At 37.5% G+C, this 20,961-nt stretch overlaps 1 protein-coding gene across 1 annotated transcript; it reads left to right on the forward strand.

Annotated features, from left to right (window-relative positions):
- Positions 1-155: 155 nt before the first annotated feature.
- Positions 156-20,603, forward strand: clcn6 (chloride channel 6). Its single transcript, XM_083554746.1, has 23 exons — positions 156-300; positions 2,414-2,473; positions 2,567-2,632; positions 3,468-3,533; positions 4,187-4,253; positions 4,350-4,456; positions 4,793-4,919; positions 5,145-5,212; positions 7,756-7,814; positions 7,919-8,051; positions 8,249-8,362; positions 9,577-9,743; positions 9,875-9,992; positions 10,221-10,350; positions 10,667-10,820; positions 11,048-11,204; positions 11,668-11,774; positions 12,221-12,407; positions 13,648-13,805; positions 15,131-15,287; positions 15,763-15,870; positions 16,124-16,249; positions 17,390-20,603. The coding sequence occupies exons 1-23, from the start codon at positions 217-219 to the stop codon at positions 17,468-17,470; spliced, it is 2,601 nt and encodes an 866-aa protein (XP_083410872.1). The 5' UTR covers positions 156-216; the 3' UTR covers positions 17,471-20,603.
- The last annotated feature ends 358 nt before the right edge of the window (positions 20,604-20,961 follow it).

Below are 20,961 nucleotides of genomic sequence, written 5' to 3' on the forward strand. Positions count from 1 at the left end.
TGAACATTCTATGACTCATTTTAATATGAATTAATGCATGTAGATAACAGAATATTGTTGGTGTCTATTATATGTATTTGCACTACATTTTATGCAGTAATAAAAATTAAGTCTGAAAGATCTGCGCAAAACGTGCGCAGAAACAAGCTACTTAAATAACCTCCAGTGGCGTCCCTGCGCGTCATGTGACGCGCGTGGCATTCCCTCCAGTGTGTGATGCTGAAGATGGCGTGTTGTGGGAGCTGTTTGTGTTGTCAGTGCTGTTGTAGGGAGGGAGAAACCAGAACGCCGGAGGAGCTGGTAGGATTTATACTTACTGAATTGTGTGGTTTTGGACAGTATTGGGGAAATCAGCTGGACCATTCTGTAAATGTGGTTACGGATTGTGTGTGTGTTTTGCACGGTGCTAGCTAGCAGAGCTCCCACTCCAGGATCCACCCCCTGGGTTTCATTCTACACAACGGAACAAGATCATCTAACAAGAATGATACCGAATGTCCAGCCTGGACTTTTCCTGAAGTTATCAGAGTGTCTGGTTTTAAAGTGATTAATGATTAGTCAGCTCTCAACTTCACTTGGTTGAGAGAATATGATGCTTTAGTCTCTGATTATTACTACTGCCTTGTGAACACCAGGATAATAATCTGTAACTAACAACAGAATGCTCTTTTCGGTTTCTGAATTTAAAAACATTTTTGAACCACTGAAAGAACAGCCTGTGCTGTGCTTGTGACCCTTTGTTTAGAAATAATTGGCCATCTGGCTCTCTGACTTTAGTTTACGTCAATAACTCAAGCTGTTCTTCTGTAGGGCTAAATCCCTAAAGACTCCTCACTCCATAAACACCCACCAGGCATAACATTATGAGCGGTAAAGTGAATAACACCGGTTATCTCTTCATCATGGCACCTGTTAATGGGTGGGGTATATTAGGCAGCAAGTGAACATTTTGTCCTTAAATTTGTTGTGTTAGAAGCAGGAAAAATGTTCATGTGTAAGGATTTAAGCAGGTTTGACGAGGGCCAAATTATGATGGATAGAAGACTGGGTCAAAACATCTCCAAAACTGCAACTCGATCTGCAGTGGTCAGTATCTATCTATCAAAAATGGTCCAAGGAAGGAACAGTGGTGAACTGATGAAAGGGTCATAGGCAGGCAAGGCTTATTGATGCACGTGGGGAGCGAGGGCTGGCCCGTGTGGACCAATCCATCATACGAGTTACTGTAGCTCAAATTGCTAAACAAGTTAATGCTGTTTATGCGTGATTGTTTTAGGACTGTTTTGGCAGCAGAAGGGGGACCAAAACAATATTAGGCAGGTGGTCATAATATTATGCCTAATCGGTGGCCATAAAGTTATGCCTGGTACATATCAACTACCTCGCATATAAAACTTTCTGTTAATCAAAATTGATGCACAATTTAGGACAATTTTTCTTCTAAAATGACAGCGATATTATGACTATTACAAACAATACAAAACACCAGACTTTTCTCTTTTGCAGTTGTGTAGAAAACCGAAAACGATTATTGATTCTGATTGATTTGATCTCACTTCAGGTTAATCAGTCATATAAGATCATTATTAATTAAGACACATTCCTACGATTAAATGTCACTTTGATTTGGATGCTTTCATAAGAACAAAAAATTCTAAATATAGAAATAAAACACGCAGTTAGAGGAAAATAATGCACCGCAAGGTGGTGCGATAAAGCTTGGTGCAAAGCAGAGTTACTCTTGAACAACACAGCCTGGCATGTGTTCCTCATGTTCTACTACAACTACTATTCAATTCTCTTCCTTGGCTTGGGGACTTCTTTCATGAAATTGCAGAAAATTTAATTGAAGGAAACCAAGAGCCTTTTTACTTGTCACATTGCAGCACAGTTAAATTCTTTCTTCGCATATCCCAGCGATGTTAGGGTACTGGGGTCAGCCATAATACAGCACCCATGGAGCAAAAAGGGTCAAGAGCCTTGCTTAAGGGCCCAAGAGCTGTTGTTGGTGATAGTGGTGCTTAAACCCCTGCCCGATTAGTAACCCAGAGCCTTGACCACTGAGCTACCGCTTCCCCACAAAATCTACACCATATCAATGCCTATAGGTACTTCTTTTTAATGGAAGTGCATTAATATAAAGCTGACATTGGGGTTACAACATATACTCCTGTCCGTATTAAAAATGGATAAAAGAAATGTAGTTTGTTTTAAGAATGCTTTGGTTTAAAAAAAAAAAAATGTGAAAAATTGTACTTCGACATTCTACATGTCTTAATGGTTCGCTTGTAAGCCTAAGGATATACAAGAATATTTCCAATATAGTGTTTTCACAATAAATAAAAAGTGCTTTAAATGTCAGCGTTATGTTGGGCATTGTGAGACATTGTGTCGTTTTATAACTGTTTCGTAGACGATTCTGGGCGAAACCAGGGAAGACGAAGATGAAATATTACCACGCAAGGACTACGAGGTAAGACTATGAAAATCTTTAACTCAAGCCTGGTTTAAATATAAAATTTTTAAGAATACAGAGACTTGTTTTAATGCTTCTTATTTTTTGCAGAGTTTGGATTATGACCGCTGTATTAATGAGCCATATGTGGAGGTGTTGGAGGGGATGGACAATAAGGTATCTGTTCCTATTAGGGCTGTAACGATTCCTCGAATAATTCGATTCGAATTATTAATATTAATTTGCCTCGATGTTTTGTTTAGTCCATTTAACTAAACACGGAGCACTGTGTTTCCCACGGACCATTATTGCTGGCGCACCTCCCGCTAAACTCTGGCGTGCTCTGGGCAGGTAAACTCAGAAGACACTGCAGGATGAAAAAATGGAGGAACGGGGAGAAAACAGCGAAGGGCGAGGAGAAGATTCCGACCAAATAAAATGCCAAATTTAAAAAATTTTGGATAATTTCAAACTAAAACATAAAGAAAACACCGTAGAGTTCGGTTACCGTTTTTTAAGTAATTTGAAATCGATTTTTTATATTTATATTTTTATTTATATACAGTACATTCAAAAAGTCTCGCCGAAGTGGCCTCATGGAGCAGCTAGTGAAGCACATTTTTTTTAAAGCTGGCAATTAATACACAAATCCAGAGACAAGAAAACCACATCACGATACTGTGTGAGATTTAATATATAAATTGAGTTTCATTAAACAAACAGTTTCCCATAGCCTACTCTATGCAGCCACTGCAAAGGGGGATTTTTGAACGCACTGTAAAAAAAAAAGAAAACAAATGACTAAGAGGCCCGTCTTACTGTATTTTCATTCTCCTATTAAGCATCGTACTACTTCTTCGAATAATCGTTAGAATACTCGATTACTAACATTATAACAGCAGCCTTTCCTATTAATATTTCATAGTGGCTGCAGGGTTTTTCTGTCACAATTGCTTCTCAATCAGTTGTTGTCTCATTGGTTGTATGAATTATGTTTGTTCTTACTTTCCAGAAAGCCAAAAAGTATGAAGCTGTTAAGTGGATGTTGGTGTTTGCTATTGGAGTATCTACAGGCCTGGTATGCTAAGTTATGATACACTATATGGATAAACATTTGTGGACACCTGACCGTTAGAATCATATGTGCATTTTGAACATCCTTTTTCCCCACTTAGTTCCCCTTTCATGTTCAGGAACTTTAACTATTCTGGGAATATGTTCGTCCAGATTTCGGAGTGTGGATATGACTAGTTGTGCTCATTCAACCACAAGAGTGTTAGTAAAGTCACATGCTGATGTAGGCGAGATGAGGAGGCCTGAGGTGCATTCTGAGTTCCAATATATCGCAAAAGTGTACTCAAAATCTTCTACTGAAATCCAAGTAAACCATATCTTTATGGTGCTGGCTTTTGTGCCCTGGAACATTGCCATGCTGGAACAGCTTTGAGTCTCTTAGTTCAAGTGAAGGTAAAATTTAATGCTACCACATCTGAAGACATTTGATACAATTGGATATGTTTAACTTTGTGGTAACGGTTCAGGGAGCAACCACATATGGCTTGAAAAATCCGGTGTCCCAATACATTTGTTCATATAGTGTATGAATATATATACACATTTTACTATTAGCATAAACAATACTAGGAGTGTTGTATGATGTTCCATATAAGTACTATATACTTAATAAAGTATGAATGTTTTAGCTTCAAACTGAAGTTTATCTCTTTTTAGATTGGTGTGTTTGTTGATTACTTCGTGCACCTCTTCACCCAGCTGAAGTTCAGACTGGTTGGATCATGTATCCTTCTAAATGAATTGAAATTGTGTGTTTTTGAATACTAGTTTTATCTCATGAACTAAACTGCTAAACTGTTTACCTTAGCCTGTCTTTTAGCTGTGGAGGAGTGCAGTGAAAAAGGCTGCCTTGCTTTGTCATTGCTTGAACTCCTAGCATTCAACATGGCGTTTATATTTATAGCCAGCATCCTGGTTCTGATCGAGGTAACCGAGTCCTTACACTTTTCTAGTAATCAGATCTGATGTGTTCAGTGTGCTCTTATCATGTTACTGCCTGAAAACATCGCTGGCCTTCAATCCTGAGGCTGGGAAATAAATGACATCACTACATTAGCCTCAAAATGGGGATCTAAATCGAATCATGTTTAATGTTTAGAGGTCATAATTAGATTTCTTATTCTTCATAGCTTTAACATAGTAAATTTTTCATCCTGCTAAATAGGATTTACTTCCTTTTATTGTACTTGTTTAAAAAAAAAAGAAGACGAAGAACCAGACATTGTTTGTGTTATTTTTAATGCCAACATTGTGTTTTTTCAGCCTGTGGCAGCTGGATCAGGTATTCCAGAAATCAAAAGTTACCTAAATGGTGTGAAGATTCCCGGCATCGTGCGATTGCGCACATTCGTGTGCAAAGCCGTCGGGGTTCTGTTCGCCGTAGCTGGAGGTTAGCGAAATACTGCGTAATGCTGTGTATAGCTTTATAATACACCAAAGATATTTAAAAAAAAAATTTTAATTTGAAGAGGTCTGTAAATATACAAACAGCTTCTTTAATATCAACAGAAATTATGATACATTCATTTTCAGTTTAAAAAAAATCATTGTATACACCAGCTGGTATACACAGGCATGTCCATTGATTGAGAATGTTTATTGTGATGCATTTCAGGTTTGTTTGTGGGGAAAGAGGGACCCATGATACACAGTGGAGCCATTGTAGGGGCTGGACTCCCCCAGGTAATGCGTTACATGTTCTTAATAAAGTAATAAAACACTTGTGATAATAATAACTTGTAATAATCAACATAAAGATGACATGATAAGGTTACCACCCTTAAAATTGTTGTTTTATTAACAGCTGAAGTGTTTTCTTTTTCTTTCAACAAAGCAGTTTGCCATTGCTGACGATTTCTGATTCATTTTTGAATAATGTTTTTCATATGTGTTCATACTTAAGTGTAACGTTTGTGTTATCATTTACTTTATAGCAGCTATAAAGAGTCGTATCCTCACCAGCCTCTCTTCCTTTCCCTGTCTACTGGAAGAAGAAAAAATTGTTACAGCATATCTCATATTGCCCAAAACCACAAAGTCCTTTGTCGTGAAAAATTTTCAGCTGCTACCTGTGATATTGGAGACTCCTTTCAAAAATGTTTCGTGAACATTTCTTTGCAAACAGATTTAAAATAGCAAGTTGTTATCTATCATAAATATTTCAACTAGTTCACTAATATAACCTTTGAACCTGGACTAATTGTGTAGTTGCTGTATGAAAATGAGCACAGTGAAATTTTGGGCTCAGAGCGCATTAAATATTTTATATATATATATATATATATATATATATATATATATATATATATATATATATATATATATATACAGTGGGTACGGAAAGTATTCAGACCCCCTTAAATTTTTTACTCTTTGTTATATTGCAGCCATTTGCTAAAATCATTTAAGTTCATTCTTCTTCCTCATGAATGTACACACAGCTCCCCATACTGACAGAAAAACACAGAATTGTTGACCTTTTTGCAGATTTATTAAAAAAGAAAAACTGAAATATCACATGGTCCTAAGTATTCAGACCCTTTGCTGTGACACTCATATATTTAACTCAGGTGCTCTCCATTTCTTCTGATCATTCTTGAGATGGTTCTACACCTTCATTTTAGTCCAGAAATTTTTGATTATACTGATTGGACTTGATTAGGAAAGCCACACACCTGTTTATATAAGACCTTCCAGATCACAATGCATGTCAGAGCAAATGAGAATCATTAAGGTCAAAGGAACTGCCTGAAGAGCTCAGAGACAGAATTGTGGCAAGGCACAGATCTGGCCAAGGTTCCAAAAAAATTTCTGCTGCACTTAAGGTTCCTAAGAGCACAGTGGCCTCCATAATCCTCAAATGGAAGACGTTTGGGACGACCAGAACCATTCCTAGAGCTGGCCGACCGGCCAAACTGAGCTATTGGGGGAGAAGAGCCTTGGTGAGAGAGGTAAAGAAGAACCCAAAGATCACTGTGGCTGAGCTCCAGAGATGCAGTCGGGAGATGGGAGAAAGTTGTAGAAAGTCAACCATCACTGCAGCCCTTCACCAGTGGGGCTTTATAGCAGAGTGTCCCGACGGAAGCCTCTCCTCAGTGCAGGACACATGAAAACCCGCATGGAGTTCTCCAAGATGGTGAGAAATAAGATTCTCTGGTCTGATGAGACCAAGATAGAACTTTTTGGCCTTAATTCTAAGCGGTATGTGTGGAGAAAACCAGGCACTGCTCATCACCTGTCCAGTACAGTCTCAACAATGAAGCATGGTGATGGCAGCATCATGCTGTGGGGGCGTTTTTCAGCTGCAGGGACAGGACGACTGGTTGCAATCAAGGGAAAGATGAATGCGGCCAAGCACAGGGATATCCTGGACGAAAACCTTCTCCAGAGTGCTTTGGACCTCAGACTGGGCTGAAGGTTTACCTTCCAACAAGACAATGACCCTAAGCACACAGCTAAAATAACGATGGAGTGGCTTCACAACAACTCCGTGACTGTTCTTGAATGGCCCAGCCAGAGCAATGACTTAAACCCAATTGAGCATCTCTGGAGAGACCTAAAAATAGCTGTCCACCAACGTTTACCGTCCAACCTGACAGAACTGGAGAGGATCTGCAAGGAGGAATGGCAGAGGATCCCTGAATCCAGGTGTGAAAGACTTGTTGCATCTTTCCCAAAAAGACTCCTGGCTTTATTAGATCAAAAGGCGGCTTCTACTAAATACTGAGCAAAGGGTCTGAATACTTAGGACCATGTGATATTTCAGTTTTTCTTTTTTAATAAATCTGCAACAGTGTCAACAATTCTGTGTTTTTCTGTCAATATAGGGTGCTATGTGTACATTCATGAGGAAAAGAAATGAACCTAAATGATTTTAGCAAATGGCTGCAAAATAAAAAAGAGTGAAAAATTTAAGGGTGTCTGAATACTTTCCGTACCCACTGTATATATATATATATATATATATATATATATATATATATATATATAGGGAAATTGAATATGTTGGACTTCTGATTGAAAGGTCATGGGTTAAAATCCCAGCACCACCAAGCTGCCACTGTTGAAAGCCCTTAAATGCCCTTAACCCTCAATTGATCAGCTGTATAACTGAGATAACTATAAGTCACTCTGGACAAATGCCATAAATGTAAATGCGTTTATTTTTTTGAGAGATTTTGTTTACATTTCATAGATTATTTTGTCTCAAAATTGCTTCCGTTTAGTTTCAGAGCATCTCCTTCAAGAAAATCCGCTTTCAATTTCCCTACTTCCGCAGTGACAGGTGAGAAATTCACTGACGCCGTCTCACAAATACTTTTATTGATGCTAATTGAACTTTTTTGGCTTATTCTGCTGAATTAATGAAGCGGGGATTTTTTTCATCAGGGATAAGAGGGATTTTGTGTCTGCGGGAGCGGCAGCAGGAGTGGCTGCGGCATTTGGGGCTCCCATTGGGGGTACGCTCTTTAGTCTGGAGGAAGGCTCGTCTTTTTGGAATCAAGCTCTGACGTGGAAAGTGGTAAGGAAGTAGTTGACACCTATGGAAATGCTCAGAGGCTGGAGTTTTTATTAAAGCATTTGAATTTGTAGTCTACAGTAGTATATTTTATTTATAATTAATGATGTGACAGGTAGAAAATATCCTATGCTTTATACAACAAAACAGCAGACTGAAATAAAAAGTAATCTCATCTAATCTCTTTGCTTACTTTGTAGTTGTTCTGCTCCATGTCAGCCACCTTCACGCTCAACTTTTTTCGCTCTGGCATCAACTATAACAAATGGGGTTCCTTCCAGCTCCCTGGCCTGCTCAACTTCGGAGAGTTTAAGGTAAAAGGGCATTTTAATAAAATACAAAAAAAAAAGACATTTCAAGTGTAGTATTTTCTGTATTTAAATGTGGTGGATGAATAAAAGTACAAGTTAAATGTTACTCCAGTACAAGTAAAAATCCTCCTTTTTAATGTATCTACATTTCAAAAGTTAAAATATGAATCTATGATTCATCTAAGACCTGAACAGCGGTTTTCCACCTAATCCAACAGGATCATCACCATATCTGCATGTATCTTGCAGACATGTTTTTGCGCATGTTCTTGCGACCTGGTTGCAAGAATTTATAGTTTGATAGTGGGTCCTGATCCGGTGGTTGGAGAGTACACTTACTCCACACAATTTACATTTATGGCATTTGGCAGGTGCTTTTATCCAATGCGACTAACAGTGATCTCATTCATACGACTGAGCAGTTGAGGGTTAAGGGTCTTGCTCAAAGGCCCAGCACTGGCATCTTAGTGGTGGTGGGATTTCAAATCATGACTTTCTAAACGGAAGACTTTCTAATCTTAACCACAGAGTTACCACTTCCTCTATTTTGTGCAATACTGTGGGGTTACAGATTTGTGCCTGTGCCAGGTTATTTAATACAATTCATGTATTCACAGAATGGATTTATTTTTTTCTGAAATAAAAATGTAGTGAAGTAGTAATAACCTTTTTCAGAGGTTTTCCACTGGTATTAAGTAATACCAGGGGCTGAATTTAGAAGAAAAATTGTCTCTTAAGAAGTTGGATAAATCTTTCTGCCCAAGTGAACATTTTGGATGTTACCTTATTCAGTCTATGCCAATTCTTTCACTAGACACATGAAGCCAGGTGCATCCCAGGGTGGGAAAAAACATTCTGAGAAAATTGCTGTCACTGAGCTTACAGGTTGAGTCTCCGTGATTAATATGGGAGAGAACACAGCTCCCTGAGATCGCCTGAGGTGGCTGTGACACCATTTACATGACATTTAATGTAAAGCGGCTTTTTAATTGTCACGTGTACATTACAGGACAGTAAGATACTTTCTTCTCCAATCCCACCGATATTAGGAAGCTGGGGTCAGGCATAATACAGCACACCTAGAGTACAGAGTGTTAAGGACCTTGCTCAAGGGCCCAAGAGTGGCAACTTGACAATACAGACAGACATACAGACAATAAAGAAAAAAGCTGTCACCTCTATTAATTAGAACCCTGTTGTGGATGTTTCTTCTTTAGTGTGCAGATGGGGATAAGAAGTGTCACCTGTGGACAGCAGCGGACTTGGCCTTCTTCGTTCTGATGGGTTTAGTGGGCGGCCTGCTCGGAGCTATGTTCAACTGCATCAATAAGCGACTCGCCAAGTACCGCATGAGGAACGTCCACCCCAAAGCCAAATTCATTAGGTACACGTTCTAACGTAGTGCTTTTTGTTTTGGCTGTTAATTCTCTTCTAAAAAAAACTTCTAATAAGCTGATTTCAACAGACAAAACCTGATTTCGTATTGATTTTCAACTGACTCTTTTTGATGCTCAGGGTGCTGGAGAGTCTCCTGGTGTGTCTGGTCACTACCGTGGTGATATTCGTGGCCTCCATGACCCTGGGAGAGTGCAGGGATTTGGCCTCCCCAGCAGCCAACAACACGACCGTGCTAGTCAGTATAGCAATATACAGAGAAATCATTTTTCTCATTTATTTCCTGATTTATGTGTAAAGTGTTCCGAATGTTTCAAATCTCTAGAAATATACACAATAAAGATACAGTGACATAAAGGAAAAGTAAAATTTTTTTTGCAGAGATTTATCTTTGATGGGTTACATGTATATGTGTAGTTTCAATTACATTCATTTATAAAAAATCATTTTTTTTCTTTTCTAATAGGTGTCAGGAAATGAGGATGTGAACTCGACGATACGACGGTTCTTCTGCTCCAACAAGACCTACAATGACATGGCAACTCTTTTCTTCAACCCTCAGGAGACTGCAATTCATCAGCTTTTCCACCAAGATGGTGAGACGGTGTTGATGGTTCTCTCTCTCTCTCACACACACACAAACACACACACACACACATACACACACAACCATTTAGCAAGAAAGTCTAATTAACCGTGGTGCCCTGAGGGGAGTTTCTTATCAATTAACCCGTAATTAACTGTACACTTAATAACATCTGCTGAGGTGATTATAAAGTTAGTTAGTAAAACTGTTGACCACATGTCTGGCACTGAAACCCGTAACTGGATACAATGCAAATGAAGACTTGCATATCTTTTAACATCGACATGTATTTCTAATTACAATGTTATTTTTCTCGTTTTTTCCAGCCACCTTTAGTCCGGTCACCCTCTCACTGTTCTTTGTGCTGTACTTCTTGCTGAGCTGTTGGACGTATGGCGTCTCGGTCCCTAGTGGACTCTTTGTCCCTTCACTACTGTGTGGAGCTTCTTTTGGGCGCCTAGTGGCCAACATCCTCAAAATGTACATATATAGATGTATATAATATATAACTATTTTTATTTGGTAGATCTTGAGATATTTTTCAAGTAGGAAATAAATCCACTGAATAAATCATAAGTCCCAATTTAGTTACAAGTATTTCTTTTGACTTGACCTCTGTTTTATATACCATTTTGTCCCTGGTTTACTTCCTACTTTTTTTGACACTGTGAACAGTGTGAAATTATAATTTTTTTTTTATGCTTCAGGAATTTTAGTATGCACATATACTCTGGGACTTTTGCTCTGATTGGAGCAGCTGCTTTTCTGGGAGGCGTGGTGCGCATGACCATCAGCCTGACAGTCATCCTCATCGAATCAACCAACGAGATCACGTATGGTCTTCCCATCATGATTACACTAATGGTAAGAAGTAGGGCTGCAACGAACGATTATTTGATAATCGGTTAATCTGACTATTAATTGTTTCCCAAATTAATCGTTTAAAAAGGCTGCTTCGCCTATTATAACCTTATAAAACCCTTTATGTATTTATTTATGTATAAAAGTGTACTTAAAAATTCAAAAACCAGATATGTGGCATATCTAACAGCCCAACTAATCGATAACTGAATTCGTTGACATCTAATCTTATTATCGATTATTATCAATTAGCTGTTGCAGCTCTAGTAAGAAGACAGTTAGCCTTTACATGGGTAAAATATCTTTTATGAAGTTTTATTGTACAAATAAAAATTGTTTCTAAGAATGACTTTAGTAAAATGTTCAATTCATTTCCATTATTTTTGTATATTTATAGTGCTTTTTTACAATGCACATTGTTTCAAACAAGATTTTATCCTTTTTCTACATTTTTTTCTCTTTTTAGGTGGCCAAATGGACAGGAGATTTATTTAATAAAGGTATTTATGATATTCATATTCATCTGAGAGGAGTGCCACTGCTCGAGTGGGAGACCGAAGTAGAAATGGACAAGTGAGACAGTTTTTCCTTATTTCTTCTTATTGTTTCTTCATTCATTCCAAAGTGTAATAAATGATGACAATAACAAAACCAGAAACAGTAACAATATAAGGTGCTGTGTGCAAATGCAGAATGACACAAGTATGATTGGGGGGAAAATACTGAGCATAAGAGACTTATGGGATAGTTTAGATGGGCATGCTCATCCGATAGTTAAGATGGAAAAGTCTGATAGCTTGTGGCAAGACTCCTAAAATATTCCATCATACAATGGAAATGTCTAAAGCGTCATAATGTGTAGATTTAAAGCACAATGGTGTTTTTTGTTTTTGTTTTTTAAGCCCCTGTTGTGGACAGGCACTTATTCAGGAAACGAAATAAGCCAAAGACGCAGCTTTGATAAGGACGTGCACATGGGACTGTGTATGTTTGATCATTAATCTCATTCCCACTCTCAGACTAATCGCCAGCGACATCATGGAGCCCAACCTGACTTATGTGTATCCCCACACACGCATCCAGTCACTGGTCAGCATCTTGAGGACCACCGTGTATCACGCCTTCCCTGTGGTCACAGAAAACCGTGATAATGAAAAAGAGTTCATGAAGGGGAACATCTTAGTCAGCAACAACATCAGATTTAAGGTACGGGTTCAGTAATTGGCAGGATAATGACAACGGATTACAGGTTACATTTAGATTAAACTGCTTCTTAATAGGACTATTCTTTTAAAACTTTGAAATCCTTTAAAGCTCTTCAAAAATAGTATATTTTTGCCATAGTTATGTCTATCAATTATGTCAGGAATAAGCTACTATAAGGGGTATTGTGGCTGGATAATAATCACTATCATTTTCCCTAACATTCACATTTTTTATTATATATTTTATATCTTAAATAAGGATATAAGTGGTTATTTTAACATCAGGATATGACGATCTAAATTCTGTCACACATTATTTTATTATTAGTAAAATAATTTATAATAATAATTATTAGTTATCAGCTTTGAAGTCCTGCTTTATTTCCTGCAGTGTTGTTTTTGTCCACAAGGTGGAGCAATTGAACCATTTTTTTTTAATTAATTTTTCTTACCCTTGATGATGTAGCTGGTTGTTCATGTGTAAAAACCTGTCTATTAATAACAAGCATTGAGCCAGCGTTTAGGTTTTAGATACACAATAAGGACAAAAGTATTGGGACACATGACTTTTCTAGCCATATGTGGTTTTTCCCCAAGCTGTTACCACAAAAATTGAGGCGCACAATTTGGAAGCGGTCGCATGAAATTTTCCCTTCACTTAAACTAGAAGACCCAAACCTGTTCCAGCATGATAATGCCCCATTGCACAAATCAGGCTTCATGAAGATTTGCTTTTTAATGAATTGGAGTGGAAGATCTGAAGTGGCCTGCTGTAGAACTCTGACCTCAACCCTAGTGAACACCTTTGAGATGAATTGGAAATCTGCTCCGCCTACATCAGCACCTTGTGTCTTTACTATTGCTCTTGTGACTGAATGAGCAGACATCTCTACATCCACACTCCACAACTCTGTTGAATATCTTCCTAGAAGAGTAGCAGGAAATAGGGGAGTAAAGTTCGAACGGATGTTTAAAAATCACATGCAAATCTTATGGTCTTTAAGGTGTCCATAAACTTTTGTTCTGAAAGTGTATGAGAGAATTATTACTGTGACCAAAAGTAATTAACACAGCTTACTGTTTATCACATCTTTTCTCAAATACATCTATATTTCCTATGAGCTTTTTTATTTCCTCCTATTTTAATACATCTTTCCAATTTGTGTCATTTCAGTTTGATGTAAGCATCTGAACGAGGTATGTTTTTATAACTATATAAAGCATGTTGCCTTCCTGTATAGAAAACAAGTGTGTTGACACGGGCAGGGGAGCAGAGACGGAGGTGCCAGTCGATGAAATCGTACCCTTCCAGTGAACTGCGCAACATGTGTGATGAGCAGGTAGGGGTGGAGCTAGCTGAGGAAGGTCAGGACATCCTGCAGCAGATGCTGGACAGGAGGTAAGCAGTATGTAATGCTGGAACACACTTTCTTTGAAATAATCAAGCTGCCAAATTCGAACATGTTACTTCCACTATTTCCATGTCATTTGGAAGAAATAGGTCAGGTTATTCGTTTCCACTGAGTGTTAATCAACATGGATTATTTATAGATTTTTTTTTAATTTTTGGTCCTTTGATCTATCATGAGAGTAAATGTCATCCCTGCCCCCTTTTTTGGGGGGGATAATTAAGCGGTTGAAATAAGATGTCAATAATAATGGAACACTACACAAATGTATTATTTTGCACATTTTATTGCAGTAATTTATTTATTTCTGTCTTTACAATGCACCATAAAGAAGCACTGAAGCAGCAAATGTCATTTCTAGCCGCGTACATCTGTTATCAGTTCTATTTTATGTCGTGTAAGACTTAATATTGAGCATTAATATTCATGCAGCCCACAATTGGCCTTATAGTTACAATATAAAATCAAATAGGCAAAATCTAGAATCCAAACACATCCTGACTGATTTTTATTTCAGATCATGGGTATATTTTTCGAAGTTTTTTTTCAGTTAAAGTCCTACATTATTCTTCATTCTTACAGGAGCGCTCGCAAAGAAGTATTGGCACCCCTTAATGATTATTCAGGACCGATTTGTTAAATAGGTGTTATGGAAATAGACTACATGTTACAGTTTAATCACGTCTGTTTTTTGTTCACTGTACAAACGGCCTTGTAGGAAGTTAGTAAATTGTATAAGCTGACAAGAGATTGTATGAGCTACTTCAAATCATCTGATAAGTAACATATTGCAGTTTGGGCTCTGAGAGAAGCCGCATAATGTTTCACCGGAGCATGGCGTTTGTCACGGCTCGTTAAATAGCGCTCTGCCTTCAGGGGCTGCCACTTTCTACTTTCATGTGAGGATAGTTTGACATTCATGTCGCCTGACTCCTGTAGCAAGCTCGTTTCAGCAGCAGAAACAAAAAAAAAAAAACCCATCATTTAAGCTAATAATGTTTAACAGAGTCCAAAGTAGCTAGAGAGCTCGCATTCTAGAGCGAACACACCGTATTTTTTGCCGTTTTCGTCTGTGTGCAGACACCATGAACATGACACCATTGTTATAGGCATAAATAAAAATATCAACATAAACTACAGAAGAAAACCGAAACAGTTTTGCTTTTAAGACTGATACCAATCTCTAGTTGTTAGATTTATTCCTCAAATTTTATTTTCTACATTACTCCCTTATTGCTTATTTATTTATTATACACTGTATATTATAATATACAGTAACACACACTCAGTACTTCAGCTGTATTGTCTCGGACAGACACATGCCGTACCCCAGTCTGTACCCGGATCAGTCCCCCAGTGAGGAGTGGAGTATGGAGGAGCGGTTCCGCCCACTCACTTTTCACGGCCTCATCCTGCGCTCGCAGCTCGTTAACCTGCTCATTCGCGGAGTGTGTTACGCCGAAAACCAGTCGGTCAGTGTTTCATCTCATCGCAACGTTCACAACATTCTCCATAATCACATATTTTTACCAAATTAACATAACGGGCATAGGAGTTGGAGTTTTTAATATGATCACAATCACCATATTTTCAATAATTCCAATCTCTGTTTTAGCTCTGTTCTCTGTCATTTATATCATTTTCTCTTCTTGTTCGTGTGTATAATCTCACAGACTCGAATGTTTGGTTACTGTTGTTATAATTGACCAGGGAGTGAGTGTATATTATCCATCCCAACCAGAGACAATGGCTGAGTTGGCCATGGTTGGCAGTGGCATTGTAGGAATTTGAATTTCAAATTCTGTCAATGTTTTTTTTTTTTTTTTTTTTTTTTTAAATGTAATCCCATTAGCACAGATCTGACGCCTCACAAAAACATTACTCCAAGCTACAAAGCGTGTTGTTTATTCCCCTCTTGATCTAACCCACTCTCTTGCTCTCCTGCAGAGCGCGTCTCAGCCCCGGCTCTCGTACGCCGAGATGACTGAGGATTACCCACGTTTCCCTGACATTCACGATCTAGACCTCGCCCTCCTCAACCCACGCATGATCGTGGTAAGACACTCTTTGGAACAGTTGCCCCACATTTTCATCTTAAAGAGGAGAAAGCGAGACGGAAAAGGAGGGCGTGTGATGTTATATAATATTAATTTCTAACTAATTAATTATTAATTATGATCGGAGTGCATTTTCACTAAAGTCTGCTCTAATAATAGTTTATTGCTTAAACTCTTAGAACTAATTAGCCTAATTATTTCTACACAGTCTTTCCTGTTGGTCACTCATGCCTGTCTATGTTTTAACACAGGATGTGACTCCGTACATGAACCCAAGTCCGTACACAGTCTCTCCAAACACGCACGTCTCTCAGGTCTTTAACCTGTTCAGGACTATGGGGCTCCGGCATCTGCCTGTGGTCAATGCAGTAGGAGAGGTACTATTTCGTTAAGCACTGATAAATGTATACGATGACAAATTATGACTGATCTAAAGATTTGCATGTATATTCTTGGTTTGGGGACATTCCTGTTTATATTGTAACAGTCATACACTTTAATAGGAACACCTGTGCTCATTCGTGAAATTTTCCAGTCAGCCAAACATGTCATTGGCATACTTATATTTAGGCAAACCTTTATTTTTTGTTTAACATTTACAGTTAACCAATGCACAGCAGTGGCAGTCCAAATCTCTGACCTATATATATATAAAATCCAGTAGTGTGTGTTTGTTAGAGCTTCTATTTAATCTTCTATTCAATATTTCCACCATAAAATCATGTGTTGCCAGGAAGGTCTGCCAGGAGACCTTCAGAATCAACAGTGCAGGCAGCTATAATGTAAAGTACATGTTGCTTGCAGCTGTTGCTTTAACCAATCAGATTTAGAGTTAGCGACACCGGGGCAATCTGGCAGGCGTACAATAATGTTGGCGTTTTTACATCCTTTCATTGGATAGTCAGAGAGCGCACTAGTCAGATTACCACATCTGTAGCAAACTCAAGCTCAAATATATCTATGTGGATTTAATAGCTGTTTTTACATTGCACAATGCCTCAGAAGAAATTGATTTGGTCACAGATATAATTTTTAGGGGCATTTTCTTTAAAAAAAGAAAAGGTCAGCCAACGCAGTTCAAAACAGTTATGCTTTTTCACAAAACGTTTAAACTTTTATGTTTTCTATCCCATAAAATTTGCACAAAAACACACCATTTGCCTTCATTTAAAATCCTTATGAAGAAAACTTAAAGCACAGAAAACCTGGTGTCTTTTTGTTTGGTTAATACTAATTCTTCTGGAGATGACATATGCGGGCGGTGCACTAACCGGTGCACTAACCATGTCAGAGTCATTAAGAACATTAACTGAAGCTCCTGAACTTTATTTGCATAATTGTATGCATGGAACTGCTGCCACATGATTGAGAAAGATTAGATAGGATTGTTTTTTCATGTATAAACAGGTGTACAGGTGTTCCTATTAAAGTGTATGTGCTTTCGAATTTTGTCATGCAATTTGAATTTGTCTTTACGTTTACAGTCCTCTGTATTTTTCATCTCTTTTTTTTCTCAGATTGTGGGAATAATTACAAGGCACAACTTGACCCATGAGTTTTTAATGGCTAAGCTTAGACAGCATTCCATCACCATCTGAGATGAGCTCTCACATCATCCGTTATCTGCTGCAGCTCTGACAGTCCTGTGTGTGTGTGTGTGTGTGTGTGTGTGTGTGTTTGTGTGTGCACACGTGAGGGATCCACGTCTCAAATTGGACTTGGATAGAAATGCAGCTTTCACTGTTCGGCCTTTCCTGGCTATTTCCACTACAACACGGTAAAGCAAGTTCATAGTGACTGACACACACACACACACACACACACACACACACACACACACACACACACACACAGACTTTATCATACAAATTTAAAAGCTGTACACAAACTCAACATTAAACGCTGCCCACATTCTCATGTAATATATGAACTGAACTTTCACCTTGCTTTACAAATCTCGCACTTTTTTTTTTCTTTTTTAAATGTTTTTGTTTGTTTTCTGACATATTTGTGTTAATAGGCTCTTGCACTAAATGTTCATTTCAGAATGTAATGGCTAAAACAAGGCCAGACAGAAAAGAAATTACGGCATTAAACAATACATCACATCATTATAGTGGGTATAGATAGGCATGTCCACCCTGCAGTGTTTTCGTATATGATTTAGCTCCTTCATAAATGTCCTAATTTCAAGTCAGGTGTCAAATTGCGATTAAAACTAAATGTGTACACGCTCATTTATTTATTTTTTTTATTTTACTGTTTTTTCCCCCCCCTGTATGTGTAATATGTACTGTATTAAATGCAAGGACTACAGGAATATAGATTGGTTTCCCTGTACTGAGAACAAAAAACAAGCTGCTTACTATAAATGTATATATATATATTATGTTTATATTAGCTGTTCATTTTTTTATTTTTAAGTTCCATATTTCTGCCCAAATTTATTTTTAATAAGTTATAAATATATAAAATTTATAACAAATAAAAAATATTTGGAGCAGAAATATGCCATAACTTTTTTTATTTTTTTAATAAATTGATTTTTTTTTTATAATATAACTTTTCTGACATATAAGCAGCTATATTTGCTAAGAGTCAAAGCTTCTGAGAAAGTAATGTCAAAGTTTGTCTGGTTTTGATGTCGGTCTAATCACTAATACAAAGTTTTTTTAACACTAAACAATCCAGAAATTGCCTCAACAAAAAGTCTGTCTCAAAGGTAGCTTTCCAGACTGTTCCGACTGTTTCTGTAAAGTTTTGGTAGGATTTCTTTTGTTGTCACTTGATCGAAACGCAAGCAATTGACCATCAGTGAGTTTTTGAGTGGGAGGGATGGAATATGCACTTCAATCCTTCATGTCAGAGGCATTTGTTAAATAGTTACAAATGGTTTTAACTGGTAAACATTTCGTTTTCATTATATGATTCATTTAAATTTATTATGAGTGAGTTTAGAGTAAGCACGTTTTGTGTTTTTGCTCTCTCTCTCTGTACAGGGGAACATAACAGCGTGTCTACATGCTCATGTAGTAGCTACGGATTTAACTCAAAACACATTTAAGACTGAATTACGTCATTTCAGCTTACAGGAAAAAATAGAAAGACTAAGGGTATATTACACATCGTACTGTACAATGTTTACCAGACTGGACTTTCTTTCAGAGAAAAAAAGTGTTACAGGAAGGAAGAATAATACTTTCTCAGGGTGTGTCTGTATCATTGAACTGATCAAATCACCACAGAAGGACAGGTTATTCATGTTGTGTCTAATACTGTGATAGAAGGAAAAGCCACTTTTAGCCTCCATAATTCACATTCATTTGGTGTAATGATGTCTGGTGTGTGTACACTAAGCATTCCTTGTTTGTGTTTTATGAGCATTATTGTTTTTATTATTCCAATCTATATTTAAGATCAAGCATCTGTGAAATGTCTGCGTAATTATTATTTTTTTAATATGGAACAAACCAATCAGTATTATATTGGCGACGTGAATAAGTAAAAAAAAAGCAACAGGTTGAAAAGTCCAATATTAACCTTTTTTTTTTTTTTTTTTTAAATATATATTATTCCATCGATTGTCTTTCGGGTGTTGTATTTGACTAACACATACAATGTGAAACAAGTACATTGTAAAGGAGCGATCTAGATATTCTTCTGTTTCTACTCATCGTCTTCTTGTTCAAAATGTTTTGTTTATCTTCCCATTCCACATTTGGTCCCCATTTGCTTTTATAATTACCTCCACCCCTCTGGGAAGATGTTCCACTAGATTTTGGAGTGTGCTTGTGGACATTTGTGCTCATTTAGCCACAAGGGCATTAGTAAAGTTAGGGAATGATGTAGGTGAGGAGGCCTGGGGTGCAGTCGGCGTTCCGATTCATCCAAAAAAGTTTCAGTAGTATTGAAGTCAGAGCTCTATAGCAGGCCACTCAAGATCTTCCAATTCCACCCATGTAAGTCATATCTTCATGGACCGGGGCATTTTCATGCTGAAACTGGTTTGGGTCTTATAGTTCAAGTGAAGGGAAAGATATAATGCTATCACACCCAAAGACATCCTATACAATTGTGTGCCTCCAACTTTGTGGTTACAGTTTGTGGAAGAACCAGATATGACTGGAAAATTCAGGTGGTCAAATACTTTTGTACATATAGTGTATAAGCATATAGGTACCTGTAAATCTTGTCTCCTGTCTTCTGCCATTATAGACTACACTGATCTGTCCATGACTTTATGTGCTGAATTTCAATACATTTGCACATGGGAAATTCAGGATATTTTATTTATAAAAAAATCAGTATTTTTTTTATCTATCTGTTTTATTTAATTAAAGATCATCTGATTTGGAGATTCATAAGCATGCACCTGTACTGACGGAGTTGTGAGAGACTAGTAAGAAAGTTACATCTTCAGTAATTCTGATTTTTGTAAATAAAAATTCATTTAACCTCGGCTTTTACTAATATATATGTGTAATTATCTAGATCCTATGTAAATTTTTTTGAGGGAATGACAATTTCTTAGCAGCTCATGACCAGAGACCAGGCTTTTCCCCCCTGAACCCCCTGAAAGACAGTGCACACTTTTTGGCTTCGGGTAATCTGGTTTTTATTTTTCAGTTGTCCTCCCTTGTTTACTTTGTAACTGACCTGCATTAAGAGTGATGCAAAGTCCTGTGCCTTTACCTGAATTGTAATAAACATTACTGCAAGCTCCTGAAAAAAGACTCTCCTACCAATTAATTATTTTTTTCTTTCGTTTTTTTTAGTGTCTATCAAACTGATTTGCCAATTTTGACTATGGTTTCCATGCTTTCAAGTCAGCCTTGTAAATATAGTAGTCATAGGGCATTTTCACAATAAGGTCCCACCATGCTGAGTGGTTTTGACAATCTTTTATTGCTGTAAGAAAGACATCTTAAGATGCCTTTAGTCAGTTTTCCTGAATGTTCTAACGTGTAGCAGGAGGCGGAAAATCTTCAGACTCAGCTCAGAAACTAAAGACAAAGCGTATTAGATCTAAATTCAAGATTAAGATTTTTTTATTTGTCAGAAATGTAGTTATATACAGAATACAACCTGC

Source organism: Silurus aristotelis (genome assembly GCF_946808225.1).
Source record: "Silurus aristotelis genome assembly, chromosome: 11".
Classification (NCBI taxonomy): domain Eukaryota; kingdom Metazoa; phylum Chordata; class Actinopteri; order Siluriformes; family Siluridae; genus Silurus; species Silurus aristotelis.